The sequence below is a fragment of the Xenopus tropicalis genome, chromosome 6, assembly GCF_000004195.4.
Source record: "Xenopus tropicalis strain Nigerian chromosome 6, UCB_Xtro_10.0, whole genome shotgun sequence".
Taxonomy (NCBI): Eukaryota; Metazoa; Chordata; class Amphibia; order Anura; family Pipidae; genus Xenopus; species Xenopus tropicalis.
In genome coordinates, this window is record NC_030682.2 from 146,523,259 (window position 1) to 146,539,786 (window position 16,528).

At 42.9% G+C, this 16,528-nt stretch overlaps 1 protein-coding gene across 2 annotated transcripts in view; it reads right to left on the reverse strand.

Annotated features, from left to right (window-relative positions):
* The window catches only part of trappc9 (trafficking protein particle complex 9), a 287,181-nt gene that overhangs the window by 252,811 nt on the left and 17,842 nt on the right, over positions 1-16,528 (reverse strand). For both annotated transcript variants that reach the window (NM_001142140.1, XM_012964380.3), the window contains 2 exon segments: positions 7,392-7,537; positions 9,049-9,175. In NM_001142140.1, coding sequence (NP_001135612.1) covers positions 7,392-7,537; positions 9,049-9,175 — 273 coding nt within the window.

The following is a 16,528-nucleotide window of genomic DNA, read 5'->3' on the forward strand; positions in this document are numbered from 1 at the left end:
TTTGTGTCATCTGCAAACACTGATACATTACTCATAATACCCTCCCCTAAGTCATTTATGAACAAATTAAACAAAAGTGGACCCAGTACAGAACCCTGAGGGACCCCACTGAGAACCTTACTCCAAGTAGAGAATGTGCCATTAACAACCACCCTCTGTACCCGATCCTGTAGCCAGTTTTCTATCCATGTGCAAACGACTTCACTAAGACCAATAGACCTTAGCTTAGAAAGCAGTCGTTTGTGGGGAACGGTATCAAATGCTTTGGCAAAATCCAAATAGATTATATCTACTGCATCCCCACTGTCCAGCTTCTTACTTACCTCATCATAAAAAGCAATTAAATTGGTCTGACATGACCTGTCCTTCATAAAGCCATGCTGATTACTGCTCATAATGCCATTCTCCACTACATAATTTTGAATGTGATCCCTTAACAAGCCTTCAAATAACTTGCCCACCACGGATGTCAAACTTACAGGCCTATAATTGCCAGGCTGAGATCTTATTCCCTTTTTAAATATGGGAGTGACATTCGCCTTCTTCCAATCCCTAGGTACCATACCTGATGAAAGAGAGTCTGAGAATATCAGAAACAAGGGCCACTGCAATTCTGCCCCTAGCTCTCTCAGTACCCGAGGGTGTATTCCATCTGGCCCAGGTGCCTTGTTTACATTTATCGTGTGTAACCCTTTAAGCACCATATCCTGTGCCAACCACTGTGTAGTTGGAGCTGAGGCAACAGTGCAGCTATTGGGTGGGACTTGGCCCACCCAATAGCTGCACTGTTGCCTCAGCTCCAACTACACAGTGGTTGGCACAGGATATGGTGCTTAAAGGGTTACACACGATAAATGTAAACAAGGCACCTGGGCCAGATGGAATACAGTATGGGGGTACAGCTTATTGTGTGCCCAGAACATTCCTTCTCTGTATATTTGTATTTATACATATGGGTAGGGGGTGCCATAGTGTTTCCCTTAGACAGTACAGTATGGGGGTACAGCTTATTGTGTGCCCAGAACATTCCTTCTCTGTATATTTGTATTTATATATATGAGTAGTAGGAGGTGCCATAGTGTTTCCCCAAGGCTAATAGCAAATCAGGGTTTTTTTTTAACTGCCTAAAAACCCCCCAAAACTACGTGCCATGGCCAGAGTGGCAATCTCGTGCCCCCATGTGAACAGGAGCACATCAGCCCACCAATGGGCCACGACCCACCTATACACGTGACAGAGGCAGTTGCTATGCAAGTCTAAGGCAGATGGCCTGGGCAAATTATGACATTCCTCTGCAATTGGCCCATTGCCCACAGACAGTACAATATCAGGGCACAGCTAAATAATTATGTATTTATAGACAGAGAACATATTCCGCAGCTCTGTAATGAACACGTCCCCTCTGCCCGGTGTTATTTAGTATTCTGAGCGCCTCCTCCTGCTGCCGGGATACGTACGAGCATATGGGCATTTATGTGGGCATTTATTTAGCCTGACCCGTTCCTGTTAGAGCCACGAGTGCCGGTGCCATCTGTTCCCTGATCAGATACAGAGATTAAGGAGGAAAGTAACGGCGCTGCCTCTAATCTGGCTGCAAAGCTCCGGCGCTCCTTAGCACGGAAGGTGATGTCTCTGCTCGGCTGTCACTCACAGATTACTATCCAATGTAGTTCTGGCCTCGGAGTAACCAGATAAGGTTCCCTTAATCCTGTCTCCCTCTTGGTGGTTCCATCAGATCAGTCGGAAGCCTTCCTCCCATCCCTCGAAGCTGCAACTAAAGGTCGCCATACACGGGCCGATTCTAGCTGCCGATATGGGTCCCTTAGACCGATTCGGCAGCTAATCGGCCCGTGTATGGGCACTGAGGACGGGCCTGCCTGACCCATATCTGGCCTGAAATCAGGCAGATCTTGATCGGGCAGGTTAGAAAATCTTGTCGGACCGACTTAGCCTATACCTGCCATTATAATTCGATTGTTTGGCCCTGGGGCGAATTAGCCTAAATTCCCCCGATATCGCCAAGCGAGCGGATGGATCGCCAAGCGAGCGGATGTATGGCTACCTTAAGGTGGATCACCTACGGGTGGGCGATATCGGGAGAATCCAAGCTAATTCGGCCCTGGGGCCAAACGATCGAATTATAACGACGGGTATAGGAAAAGTCGGTCCGGGGACCGCATCAACGAGCCGATGTGATCCCCGATCCGACTAGATTTTCTAACCTGCCCGATTTCAGGCCAGATATCGGTCGGGCAGGCCCGTCGGTAGTGCCCATACACGGCCCGATTAGCTTCCGAGGGACCGATATCGGCAGCTAGAATCGGCCCCTGTATGGGGACCTTTATTCTTCTTTATCCCCAACTGCAATCATGCTTATTAACCCTTTATATGCCCTGTGCGATGTTGTTGGACACGGACTCCCCATTGCTCCGTATCTGTGAGCCCCCCGTGCCAGCTGTGCCAAGCTCCTACCTCTGGTTCCGAGCAAAGCTTCCCATTCGCATAAAGCAGAAATCCTGTTCCTACAAACATCAAAGGATTCGGCTTTTCCTTCCTTAGAAATAAAACATTAACAATCCGATTGGTTCCGGTTATTTCCGATAATGCGGTTTTCTGCTCGCCGCTTTCCAAACAAAGGGCAGCAATTACAGTAGCGCCACACGGGGTGGGGTTTCTGTCAGCTTTGGCTTTTGTTATGAAGCTTAAAGGGAAACTATCCCCCCAGAATGAATACGTAACCAACAGACAGATTATATTATGTTAAGTGGCCTATTAAAGAATCTCCCCAAACTGGAATATATATATCAGTAAATATTGCCCTTTTACACCCTTTCCCTTGAGCCGCCATTTAGTGATGGGCTGTGTGCGCCCTCAGAGATCAGCTGACAGGAAGTGATGCAGCTCTAACTGTAACAGGAAGTAGTGTGGGAGCAAAAGGCAGAACTCTGCCCATTCATTGGCTGATGGGGCCTAGCATGTATGTGTGCCCTGGCTTGTTTGTGTGCACTGTGACTCCTATGATCCCAGGGGGCGGCCCTTAGTACTTAAAATGGCAGTTTCCTATTTAGGATTACCCAATGGCACATACTGCTAATAAAGTATATTTATATGAAAATGGTTTATTTAGATGAAGCAGGGTTTTACATATGAGCTGTTTATGCAATATATTTGTATAGAGACCTACATTGTTTGGGGGAATAGTTTTCCTTTAAAGGGACATATTGTGTGAAAAACCATATTGTGCCAATGAATTGTACCCATCTAAATACAGAAGGAATGGGCTTAAAAAAGTTGTGTTTCAGACTGATTTACTAAAAATATCTGCTTCCTGCTGCCCCCTTTCCTAGGCTCTCAGTACACAGCACTGTAGGATAGGAACCAATCAGCAGCTAGACTGACCTGATAGGGAACTGAAGCCTGTTTGTGCTTGTGTAACTGCAGGGCTGTGACTGGCTCTCACCCTCCTACTGGGCTTCTGGCAGGGACCGTTAGGACACGCCCACCCCTCATTTGAAACACAGACTGGGACCTGAGAGGATCTATAGGGAGCTCCAATAAAGGGGCCATTGTTACAGATAGGGTTAATGTTATACCTTTACTAGCTAACACACTTTGTAATCCTGTAAACCTACACCCATAACCCTGACTTCTAATATCCTTATCATTTACAGTAGGGGGTACATTATCCCTTATAATACATGAGTGATACTCAGAGTTCCCTGTATAACTCAGCCTGCAGCCTTGTGCCTTTATATGGGCACAGAACCCCTCAGTGACTGCTAATATCCTTATCATTTACAGTAGGGGGTACATTATCCCTTATAATACATGAGTGATACTCAGAGTTCCCTGTATAACTCAGCCTGCAGCCTTGTGCCTTTATATGGGCACAGAACCCCTCAGTGACTGCTAATATCCTTATCATTTACAGTAGTACAGTATCCCTTATAATATGAGTTTCCTGACATCTATTATCCTTATATTTCACCTCATGGAATACATTTTCCTTTAATATTACCCTTCGTTTTCTATAGTTCAATATAGGTAATAAATAAATGAGCAAAAGCAGCAGAATTTAATACTAAATAAAAGCAATATAAACCCCTCAGGTAGGGAGGATGGGGCTGGAAGGTGAATATTGATATTATAATAGGAAAGATCAGCAATGGGATTAAGATATTATACATAATAAATGTGCAGTAACTAGTAGCCTAACCCAGTTGATCTGACACATGAGCTGTGCGGCCTGCAGCGGGACAATCCATCACTGACAGGGGAGCCGCGGAGCCATTATTCATATATCACTTACATTTATTTTGTTAGCTTGCATATTAATTGTGATAAGCCTCAGTTTTATATTACGAAAGATTACATCCATCAAAAGAAATTAACGTGTCAAAAGAAGCCAAGATATATGGAGTCTCGGGGAATAAATCTGCCATTACTGGCGGCAAATCAAGCCCTTAAAGGGCAACTATCCCTTCATTTCATGGATTTTCTAATATTAAAAACTGAATATATTCATATATATATATATATATATATATATATATATATATATATATATATATATATATATATATTATATTTAGTTTCAATAGCTCAACAGTTTTTTATTTCAGAAACTATCTTGTTGCTAGGACCTTATTTTCCTAAGAAACCAGGCCAAAGTACTGCATAAGTACAACAGACAAACCGATTAGGTAACTAATAAAAAGTATCAATGTCAATACAATTGCAGCCTCACAGAGTAATAGTTTCTGGCTGCCGGGGTCAGTGACCCCCATTTGAAAGCTGGAAAGATGTAAAAGGGGGAGGGCAAATAACTCAAAAACTATAAAGAATAAATAATGCAGACCAATTGCAAAATTTCTAGGAATAGGACATTCTATAACATACTAATAATTAACTTAAATTTAATCCCCCCCTGAATAATATGTGGGTTTAGATGCCCCTTAATAGCCTAATTTTAGGCAGTTATATAATGGGAATCTACACAGACAGTGTCATTTTTGCACTATGATATATATATAAATATGAATAATATAGATTGGTACAATCCTATAGAGGGGATTAAAGCGGTATTTTACTTTCAGGTTAACTTTTAGTATGTTATAGAATTCCCTATTCTAAGCATCTTTTCAATCTTCATTATTTATTTTTAATAGATTTTGAATTATTTACTCTACTTCTTCTCTTCCCAGCTTTCAAATGGGGGTCACTGACCCCGGCAGCCAAAACCTATTGCTGGGATTCGGTGCATCCCTAATTGTTATTGTTACTTTTAATTATGTATCTTTCTATTTAGGCCCTCTGTCTCTCTTTAAAACCACTGCTTGGTTACTAGGTTAAATTGTCCCCTAGCAACCAGACAGCCCCTGAAATTCCAAACCAGAGAGCTGCTGAACCAAAAGCCAAATAATTCCAAACCTGCAGAAATTAAAAAATGAAGACCAATTGCAAATTGTCTCAGAATAGCATTCTCTGCGTCATACTTAAAGTTAATGTGAACCCCTTTAAACACCAAACATCTCGGTTCTGCTAACCCCCAGCATACAGCGTGCAGGAGAAGCTCGGTTGGAGCCGTACGTCCCTTTGCCACTGTCGGCCCTATAATAAAAGGTCATAAAGCAGAAGAGGACGATTATGGGCTCGGCAAAGTGAAAATGGGTTTAAAGCGGCGGCGGCGGCAGATAAGTTTAATAGGAGCGCTGGCAGGCACGGTGTTGTCATATTTTAATGTTAAATAAATCACCCCGGCCTGCAGGGAGGGCATTTTACTCCTTACAAATAATGATATGTGACAGGCATAATGACCGGCCCAGCACTTTGTGAAGGTGGAATATAATAACTGCTGAGATTTCAAGCACATCCTGCAGCGCCTGCAAATTACTCCCTTTATTCCTACGGCTGCTGTATTATTTATCTGCCTCCCTGCTCCCCTATCTATTGCTATCAATCAGCCCCAATCAATCCGCAGGCACAATCCCAGCTCACACCTGCAGATTGGGTTGCGCGGATCCCTCATGTTCCGGTGACAAAGCGCCAGCGTGGGGCTGCCGGCTGCAACCGAGTGTTAATTCAATGCAAAATGGCAGAGCTGTATAAGCAATAATCCTCTGTTACAGGCTATGAGTCTCACAGAGCGTGAATACAGAACATTAGTTTCCATTTATTATGCCCAAACTCTCCTTTTCATATATTTTTATTTCACGCTTTATGTACTTCTAATCAGTGCCTTGTTTGCGCTTACTAAATATATCCATTTTATTAAACACAACTGTTCCTGCGCTGAATGGAAATGATGTTTATCAGAGAGGATCTGTGCCGTGGGGGGAGAGAGAACAGATAAATAATACAGTATAATGGGAGGCCTGGCAGTTACTGCCCCGCTAGTTACAGTGCAAAAGTCCAAAGCAGAAAGTTCTGATTCACTCCTACTAATATCTGCACTCATATTAAACCCATAAATACCGGCTATTTCCATACAGCCGTGACCTTGCCGTCTCTCTTTAAATATTATATATAATAATAACAGTATTAAAGGGACGGTTCCCCATTAAGTTAACTTTTAGTATGTGTTCTAAGCAACTTTTCAGTTGGTCTTCAATATATATTTGTTATAGTTTTTGAATTATTTGCCTTCTTCTTCCAACTCTTTGCAGCTTTCAAATGGGGGTCACTGACCCCGGCAGCCAAAAAACTATTGCTCTGTGAGGCTCCAGTTATATTGTTATTGTTAATTTTTGTAAATTTCTTTTCTATTCAGTCCCTCTCCTATTCATTTACCAGCCTCTCATCCAAACCACTCCCTGGTTGCTAAGGTAACTTGGACCGTAGCAACTCCAAAATGGAGAGCTCCTGAACTGAAAATTAAATAACTACAAAAATGAAGACCAATTGCAAGTTGTCTCAGAATATCTCTCTCTACATCATACTAAAAAAAAAAATTCTAAATATTATATATATATATTTATACAGAAACAAAAGAGGAGCACACCCTTTAAATAAAGCAAGTGCCCTTGGTGCTGGTCAAATAATTCAGTAGACAGACAGAGTACCGCACACATAGGTACAAACCTGGTTTGTCCCTGAGGAAGAGCACAGTTTGGTGCTCGAAACGTCAGATTTTTTCAATAAACATTTTTGTTTTTTCTACAAAGTCCCTATGTGTGCGGTACTCTGTCTGTCTATATATATATTTATATATATATACACACAAACCATTCAACAGCAAATCTGCCTGGAACAAAGGGCCAAAATCCTTCCTTGCATCTATGCAAAATCTCCCCCCACACAGAGCAACACAATCCCCAATACCTACCCTCCCATAAATATGCCTCACTGCCCCCATTGCTGTGCTGTTCCCTGGGCATAGCTGTGCCACTTACCGATCTTCTTGTTCTTCTCCTCGCTGCGGTTGTGAGCGATAATTGGGGAGTAGATGAAGGGGCTCTTGGTGGACAGCTTCTGGCCCAACAGGTTTTTCACCTTCTGCGGCCTTAGAATGACCGGTAGGTCAAGAAGTTTCACAGACCTGGACGATGGAACAGGAGTTGGGTATTCAATGGTTAATTAGCCAGTTATGGTGTATAGAAAACTGAAGCAAAGCCCACGTGGCTGTATACTGTACACTCTGCTTTGCAGTGTGCCTTCTCTGTGCTCTCTAGAGTACCAGGGAGCAGGACTTCCTATTGTGCACTGCATGGAAGGCGGAGAAATTCCCATGTGATGGAAATAAGCACAGCCCACAGGAAGTACACAAGAGGAAGTTCCGTTCTTGAGGCTCCGGAGCAGATCCCTGTTAACTGTTTAACCCAACATTATTTATACTTCAGGAATCCAATGTATTTCAAGGTAGTGATTTCCTAATAGTGGGGCTGGGGTTTCTATAAGATGCCATAGACATGCACTGTTTATTGGGGCTGTGGTGGTCCCTTAGGGCCTCTATAAACGTGATATGCCAAGACCAATATTGCATCTCAGCCCAGTCTTGGGGGCAACATTTGTGGGAAAGGAGACAGAAAGGTGGCAGGGCCACAATCGATAATCATCGGGACCAATAAAACTACGTTATCGGGGTCCCAATTATTATCCCACTGGTCACCTTATTGGTAAATAAGACTCCAATGAAAATATATGCCACTGGCATGGAAGGCCATGACCCCAATCTACCCCATCCACTCCCATATATGACAAAATTCCATTCATGTTCTACCAATTCCAGCCCACTCCCCTACAAGCCACACCTCTTTGACTGTGTTTGCACATCTCGGGGTCCCCCTCTGCCATAGGGCCCACGACTGCATTAACCCTTTACCCCCCCCCCCAGGGTGGGAGAGTTTTTCTCGTATAACAAAGGCAAAGCAAATATAAAGCCCCACCCAGGTCATGTCAAGCACCAATACAATAGGATTACACTAAACCAAAACATTCCTGTTTTGTCACCTCTGGCCCACTTGCCAACTATATATATATATATATATATATATATAGAAATAGACTGACTATTGCTCTCTATATGCATATATTATACATATATACATATATATATATATATATATATATATATATATCTATATATGAGAAATGGCAGAGCTATTCCTAGAAGTAGATTTGCAGACAGAAATAAAAAGCCCAGAGAGAATTAGACAGCCAGCGAGCCTAAATCTTTCACACCGGTGCCCGTAACAGCCCAGAGGTTTTTACTCTCCCCCCATATATTTCTATATATAGAAGCTGCTAAAATCTGAAAATGAAATCTCAAGGACGCACGCGGTCAGTCGCACATCACGTACAGGCACAGGGCCAACTGCTATTTTTAAAGGAAAGATAAAATGACTCTGAGCTGATAGATTGCACGGAGAGACCTCCCAGAATCCTTTGCAGTCACTTCCCATAAAATAAGCTACAAAAAATGGCCAGCGAAGGCAATTTACTGCTTCTAAAGGCAATGTTACTGCTTTTTTTTAGTTTGCTCCCCCCCCCCAAAAAAACCAGGTACTAGCTAGCAATTCCCATACAGCCGAAAAAGCTTTTCATTCTTACCTGACAATGGGCAGTTTGGTGAAAGGAACTGGGGGCAATATCAGCCCCTCTGGTAAAGTAATGGGGTCCATGGTGCCAGGGCATTTTGAGGTGTAACTTTCCAGGCTCTGGGCCACATCCTTCTTCTCTGTAACACAAGAAATGGGATTTACATGAAAGAGTCACAGGTTGGTCTTAAAGGTACAGTACAAGATGCTTATACAGAGAATGGTGCAACTCATTGAACAGTTAGAAAATGTGTACAAATGAAACTGGGTACAACAGACAGACTGTGCAAAATAAAAAATATTTTTAATATAATTAGTTAGGCAAAAATGTAATCTAGAAAGGCTGAAGTGGGCAGCTGTCTAACATAATAGCCAGAACACTACTTCCTCCTTAACAGCTCTCTAAGCTGTTAACAGTCAGTAACCAATCAGTGACTTGGGGGGGGGCATATGGGAAGATCACAGTAAGAATGGAAAGGATTGTGACTGCTCTAGAAGAGTACCATAAGTATGGGAATGTGCCGCTGTTCTAGAAGAGTACAATGAGAATGGGAGGGCACTCGACTGCTCTAGAAGAGCACAGCAAGACTGCAAATGAGCGCCACTGCTCTAGAAAAGCACAGTAAGAGTGGAAATAAGTTCTGCTGTGCTAGAAGAGAACAGTCTAAATGGGAATGTACATCACTGTTCTAAAACAATACAATAAGAATAAAAATGATTGTCACTGACAGTACAGAAAGAATGTGTGTGTCACTGCTGCAGAATAGCACAGTAACTGGGTGGTGTTAGACTCCCCTGGATAAATCTATTTAAAAGGAAAATGTTTGCATGTGAATACCCTATAAGCATAAAGGTTCTTTCCATATTTTGGATCTCCATACCTTAAAAATCATTTAACCATTAAATAAACCCAATAGGGCTGTTCTGCCCCAATAAGGGGTAATTATATCTTAGTTGGGATCAAGTACAGGTACTGTTTTATTATTACAGAGAAAAGGGAATCATTTAACCATTAAATAAACCCAATAGGGCTGTTCTGTCCCCAATAAGGGGTAATTATATCTTAGTTGGGATCAAGTACAGGTACTGTTTTATTATTACAGAGAAAAGGGAATCATTTAACCATTAAATAAACCCAATAGGGCTGTTCTGCCCCCAATAAGGGGTAATTATATCTTAGTTGGGATCAAGTACAGGTACTGTTTTATTATTACAGAGAAAAGGGAATCATTTAACCATTAAATAAACCCAATAGGGCTGTTCTGCCCCCAATAAGGGGTAATTATATCTTAGTTGGGATCAAGTACAGGTACTGTTTTATTATTACAGAGAAAAGGGAATCATTTAACCATTAAATAAACCCAATAGGGCTGTTCTGCCCCCAATAAGGGGTAATTATATCTTAGTTGGGATCAAGTACAGGTACTGTTTTATTATTACAGAGAAAAGGGAATCATTTAACCATTAAATAAACCCAATAGGGCTGTTCTACCCCCAATAAGGGGTAATTATATCTTAGTTGGGATCAAGTACAGGTACTGTTTTATTATTACAGAGAAAAGGGAATCATTTAACCATGAAATAAACCCAATAGGGCTGTTCTGCCCCCAATAAGGGGTAATTATATCTTAGTTGGGATCAAGTACAGGTACCGTTTTATTATTACAGAGAAAAGGGAATCATTTAACCATTAAATAAACCCAATAGGGCTGTTCTGCCCCCAATAAGGGGTAATTATATCTTAGTTGGGATCAAGTACAGGTACTGTTTTATTATTACAGAGGAAATCATTTTTAAAAATTAAAATCATTTTTTATAATGGAGTCTATTGGACTCCTGTAATTGGTAATTAGAATAGATTAAAGTAGAATATTACAATAAGAAGGTGAGTGGGTGTGACTTGATTAGCATTATCAAATAAGAAAAAGCGTGACTCTAGAATCATATAGTATGGGGGGGGGAAGCGTTACTAGGGGTAACTGCGATATCTAACGGACTCAAGACCCCCTTCTCAACCCAAAAGAACATCATGATACGCCTGAGCGATGCCAACTGAAGTTGGGGGGCCTTAGAAGTGAAAGGATCTCTCCGCACTAAACACTTGGCACTTCCCTGATGTTCCGGACTGTCTCTTTTATAGCAGAAATGTGGGCGCTCTGATACCGTGCCGTCTCTGCCTACTCACTTCACCTTGCCTGTTTGAAGTCAGCCCCTCCGTACGATGAATCAGTTCAGGCGAAATTAATCACACGTCTTTTATGTATTTAAGGGAACAAAGGTTAAACAGTTTGCAAACTCAGCAGAGATCTACTCGGCTGGCATCAAAAAGGATCGGTACCCAAACAGCAGCCGCGGAGTCACTAAATATAGCCATTCATTGGTATAATGAACTCCCATTTATCTGAGCTGTCTTGTGTAGGAAGAGACGCGCACAAAAGCGAGGAACGGTCTCGTTCCTTTGTGTATAATGACAAGTAAAATTATGTATTAGGAAGATACCAAAATACACTTTTTTGCATACCTTTTTATGTGTAAGGGTGCTACTAACTTCAAAAAATAAAGACATGGGCTTTAGGCTTAACTGTCATCTACTGAGAGACTGACGGCCCAACCAGGCCGCAGAGATCACGGCAACAGATTCTCTGGTCTAAAAGGAGAAGCAACATGGAACCCACCGGACCAGACACAGCGGAGTGCAACGAAGAACCTTGGCTTGAAAATGAACCCGGCTACCTGCACCTCCATAAGGGCCCAGACAGGAACCAGGTTTAGTTAGTAAAGGGCAAGATAATCCAAATGAATGCTAGGAGACAGGAAGGGTATAATTGACGGATTGAGTACCCAATCGGGCTAATCTGACCATATGTCTTCCAATCGGATTACAGTATGAATATAAGCAGACCTCTGGGTGAGGATCACAACCCAATGTGATCCTCACCTAATAGTTTTTTTTAGGGTGCCAGATAAGACATCTATCCAATAACTGACATGGACCAATAAACCGTCAGCCAAGTTAATGGCCGACTATTATACCAGTCTCACAAAGGGCTTTCTTCACAGCAGTGATCACCAACCAATTGCCCTCAAGCAAAATGTCGCTCCCATTATCCCAGCTGCTGTAGGCTGCCAGTACCCAACACTAATCTCCTCCTTCCTATTAATCTCTGTATATTTATAATCAGCCCCGGACTAGAAATCTGTGGATTCTGGCAAATGCCAGAGGGGCTGCTGTAAGATGCCACAGACTAGTGATCCCCAACCTGTGGCTCAGGGGCAACATGTTGCTCCCAGGGGCCTTAAAGCAGGTTTTTTTCTTAATTCCTGGCTTGGAGGCAAGTTTTGGTAGCATATAAACCAGGGGTCCCCAACCTTCCTTACTCTTGAGCCACAGTCAAATGTAAAAAGACTTGGGGAGCAATACAAGCACCATAAAAGTTCATGGAGGAGCCAAATAAGGGCTGTGATTGGCTATTAGGGGCCTCTATGCACCCTATCAGCTTACAGGGGGCTTTATTTGGTAGCAAATCTAGTTTTCAAAACTTGCCCCCAATTAAGGAATTCAAAAATAACTATCTGGTTTGGGGGCACTGGGAGCAAAATCCAAGGGGTTGGGGAGCAACATGTTACCCCTGAGCCACTGGTTGGGGATCACTGATATAAACCATGCGTACTGCCAAACAAAGCCTAATGTAAGCTGCCAGACCACATAGGGGCTACCAAATAGCCAATCACAGACCTTTATGGCACCCCTTTTTGGCTTGTGTTCCCACTGTTTTTATATTTGAATGTGGCTCACCGGTAATAAGTGACACAGTGACAAATGAGCCTTTATTGAATAAAATATTCTATATACAGCGATGGGTTACAGGACTATTGAAAGGCATAATGGTAAAGGCCTGGGCCAGTGTGTGGGAAGAGTGAAATACAGTAATAAAGATTATTTCCCTACCCTGACACTGATGGCAGTTCCTATATTTAGCTGCATTTAAAATGGTCATTAAACGTTTGGTGTGTAATTTCCCTTAAATAGAAACCCATCCCGACTCGTAGCCGCACACTGGCAATTAGCCTGCCCTGCGTTATTCCTGCCAGGCCCTTTCTACAGTCTCCGCGGGTCTGCCAAGTGGCACTTTTGTGTCTTCTTAATCAATTCTGCCCATTAAGTTGTGAGATTGTGCCCTTCAGCCGAGTCCTCTGACTGTCTGCCAATCCCTATTTTTAGGCGCCATTAATCCTGCAAGGCAACATGTCGTGATAAATTAATAAGCTCATACAAATGCCCTTATTTTATAGCAACATAGTTAGGATTTTAGCATTTCCAGACATCGATTTACTGACCGATGGTTAAACTAAGGCAACGCGCAGGTAAAGCTCACCCCCAATGTGCCGGGGTGCCAGGAATACTGGGGGGCCCAATGTGCCCTGACTGATGTGCAGTTGCACTACAGGATTATAAAGTTCATCTTTAAAAAGGCTGGAGGACCCCAAAATGATTTTGCTATGAGAGCCCAAATGATTTCCTTTGTAATAATAAAACAGTACCTGTACTTGATCCCAACTAAGATATAATTACCCCTTATTGGGGCAGAACAGCCCTATTGGGTTTATTTCATGGTTAAATGATTCCCTTTTCTCTGTAATAATAAAACAGTACCTGTACTTGATCCCAACTAAGATATAATTACCCCTTATTGGGGGTAGAACAGCCCTATTGGGTTTATTTAATGGTTAAATGATTCCCTTTTCTCTGTAATAATAAAACAGTACCTGTACTTGATCCCAACTAAGATATAATTACCCCTTATTGGGGGCAGAACAGCCCTATTGGGTTTATTTAATGGTTAAATGATTCCCTTTTCTCTGTAATAATAAAACAGTACCTGTACTTGATCCCAACTAAGATATAATTACCCCTTATTGGGGCAGAACAGCCCTATTGGGTTTATTTAATGGTTAAATGATTCCCTTTTCTCTGTAATAATAAAACAGTACCTGTACTTGATCCCAACTAAGATATAATTACCCCTTATTGGGTGGAAAACACTCCTATTGGGTTTATTTAATGTTTAAATGATTTTTTAACAAACTGAAGTTATGGAGAACCAAATTACAGAAAGATCCCTTATCTGGAAAACCCCAGGTCCTGAGCATTCTGGATAACAGGTCCCATACCTGTACTACTATAGTTTACAGAAATAAACTGATGTGTAGCCATAAGGGCAGCCATTCCAGCTGAAATTGATCTAAATGGCACAGGTTATAGAGCAGATAACAGATGAGCTCTGTACAATACAATGGAATACAATGAGGTTCTTCTCGGATATCTCCTATGTAACCTGGGCCTTTTCTTCTTTTTCAGCTTAAATGGCTGCTCTCTTGTTTACAAAGCAGCTTATGTATATAACCTATAGCCGCCTTTCTACAGCAAACACAGGCAGTGTATGGCGCTAGAACATGATGATTTATTTTTTTGGCATTACTGTTCCTTTAAACCAGTAATAAGAAATAAACCATGTAACAGTACTGCCGGCGACACGTTGAAAAGACTAAGATAGAGACAGGCCAGACACACTTGAGACTGATCCCTGTCGAGACATTTGTTGCCGGGAATTTGGTCCTATCAAGAGGCCAATGAGCCACTGATTGAGCCTAGAGGAGAATAAAACAATATTTTTCCCTTAAGCTTCCGACTGTCCTTAGTGTGCAAACCCACAAAAGACCTTCAGAGTATAACGCAAGGGTTCATTTACTTCCCTGGCAGACTAGGGGTTAATGTGCTGCAGGTGGCTCTGGGTAAAGTGGCCAAGCTTTGGCGACTAGAGAAGCACCATGTTAGCGTGAAGGAAGAGGATTTGCCATTGTGCAGTCGTAGCAAAGCAGGAGATTGATGATCCTGTCTCGCTGCCGTCTCGCACCATAAAGTATGAAGAGCGGCATCATGAGGCGGAATCTTCAGGGAAATGATTGTTTAGATACTCAAAGAAAATACATTGGAGTTTCTGGAAATCGACACTTACTGCTCACACTTAGAAGCTCACTATCATCATCAGAAATTCATATAGCAAGCCAAATGGCCTATTATCCTGGAATAGACTTATTTCCCCCACTCCTACTGTCTGATAAGGGGATTTGTGGAATAGAGTATGTTAGAATCTCAGCCATAAAGCAGGGCAGGACTGCTGCTTACAATGGGGGATCAGATAGGATCTGTGCCACTGTGACAGAATGTTCTGTTATACAGATAGCTAGAATCTCAGCCATAAAGCAGGGCAGGACTGCTGCTTACAATGGGGGGATCAGATAGGATCTGTGCCACTGTGACAGAATGCTCTGTTATACAGATAGCTAGAATCTCAGCCATAAAGCAGGGCAGGACTGCTGCTTACAATGGGGGGGATCAGATAGGATCTGTGCCACTGTGACAGAATGCTCTGTTATACAGATAGCTAGAATCTCAGCCATAAAGCAGGGCAGGACTGCTGCTTACAATGGGGGGGGATCAGATAGGATCTGTGCCACTGTGACAGAATGCTCTGTTATACAGATAGCTAGAATCTCAGCCATAAAGCAGGGCAGGACTGCTGCTTACAATGGGGGGGATCAGATAGGATCTGTGCCACTGTGACAGAATGCTCTGTTATACAGATAGCTAGAATCTCAGCCATAAAGCAGGGCAGGACTGCTGCTTACAATGGGGGGGGATCAGATAGGATCTGTGCCACTGTGACAGAATGCTCTGTTATACAGATAGCTAGAATCTCAGCCATAAAGCAGGGCAGGACTGCTGCTTACAATGGGGGGATCAGATAGGATCTGTGCCACTGTGACAGAATGCTCTGTTATACAGATAGCTAGAATCTCAGCCATAAAGCAGTGCAGGACTGCTGCTTACAATGGGGGGGATCAGATAGGATCTGTGCCACTGTGACAGAATGCTCTGTTATACAGATGGCTAGAATCACAGCCATAAAGCAGGGCAGAACTGCTGCTTAAAATGGGGATGGGAATTCTCTATGCTGCCTGTGTGTGCCATACTCTGCCTGCCCTGCCCATGTGCGTGCCGTACTCTGTCTGCCCTGCCCGTGTGCGTGCCATACTCTGCCTGCCCTGCCCGTGTGCGTGCCATACTCTGCCTGCCCTGCCCGTGTGCCATACTCTGCCTGCCCTGCCCGTGTGCCATACTCTGCCTGCCCTGCCCATGTGCGTGCCGTACTCTGCCTGCCCTGCCCGTGTGTGTGCCATACTCTGCCTGCCCTTACTGCCTGTAGGAAGGTGTAGGAAGGTGGGGGATATCCCTGTAGTGAGCACCAACCATTTGAGCGTTTGCTGCACTACCACCATTAATGTGGGTATGGTCTCTATCACAACTCTTGTGATAACACGGGTGTAGTTTGAAGTGGGTGTGGTTTCAAAAAAGGGGGAGTGGCCAAAACTGGCTTCCATTATCAGCCTACCACCACGTAGACCATAAAAATTCCAACCCTTGGTACCAT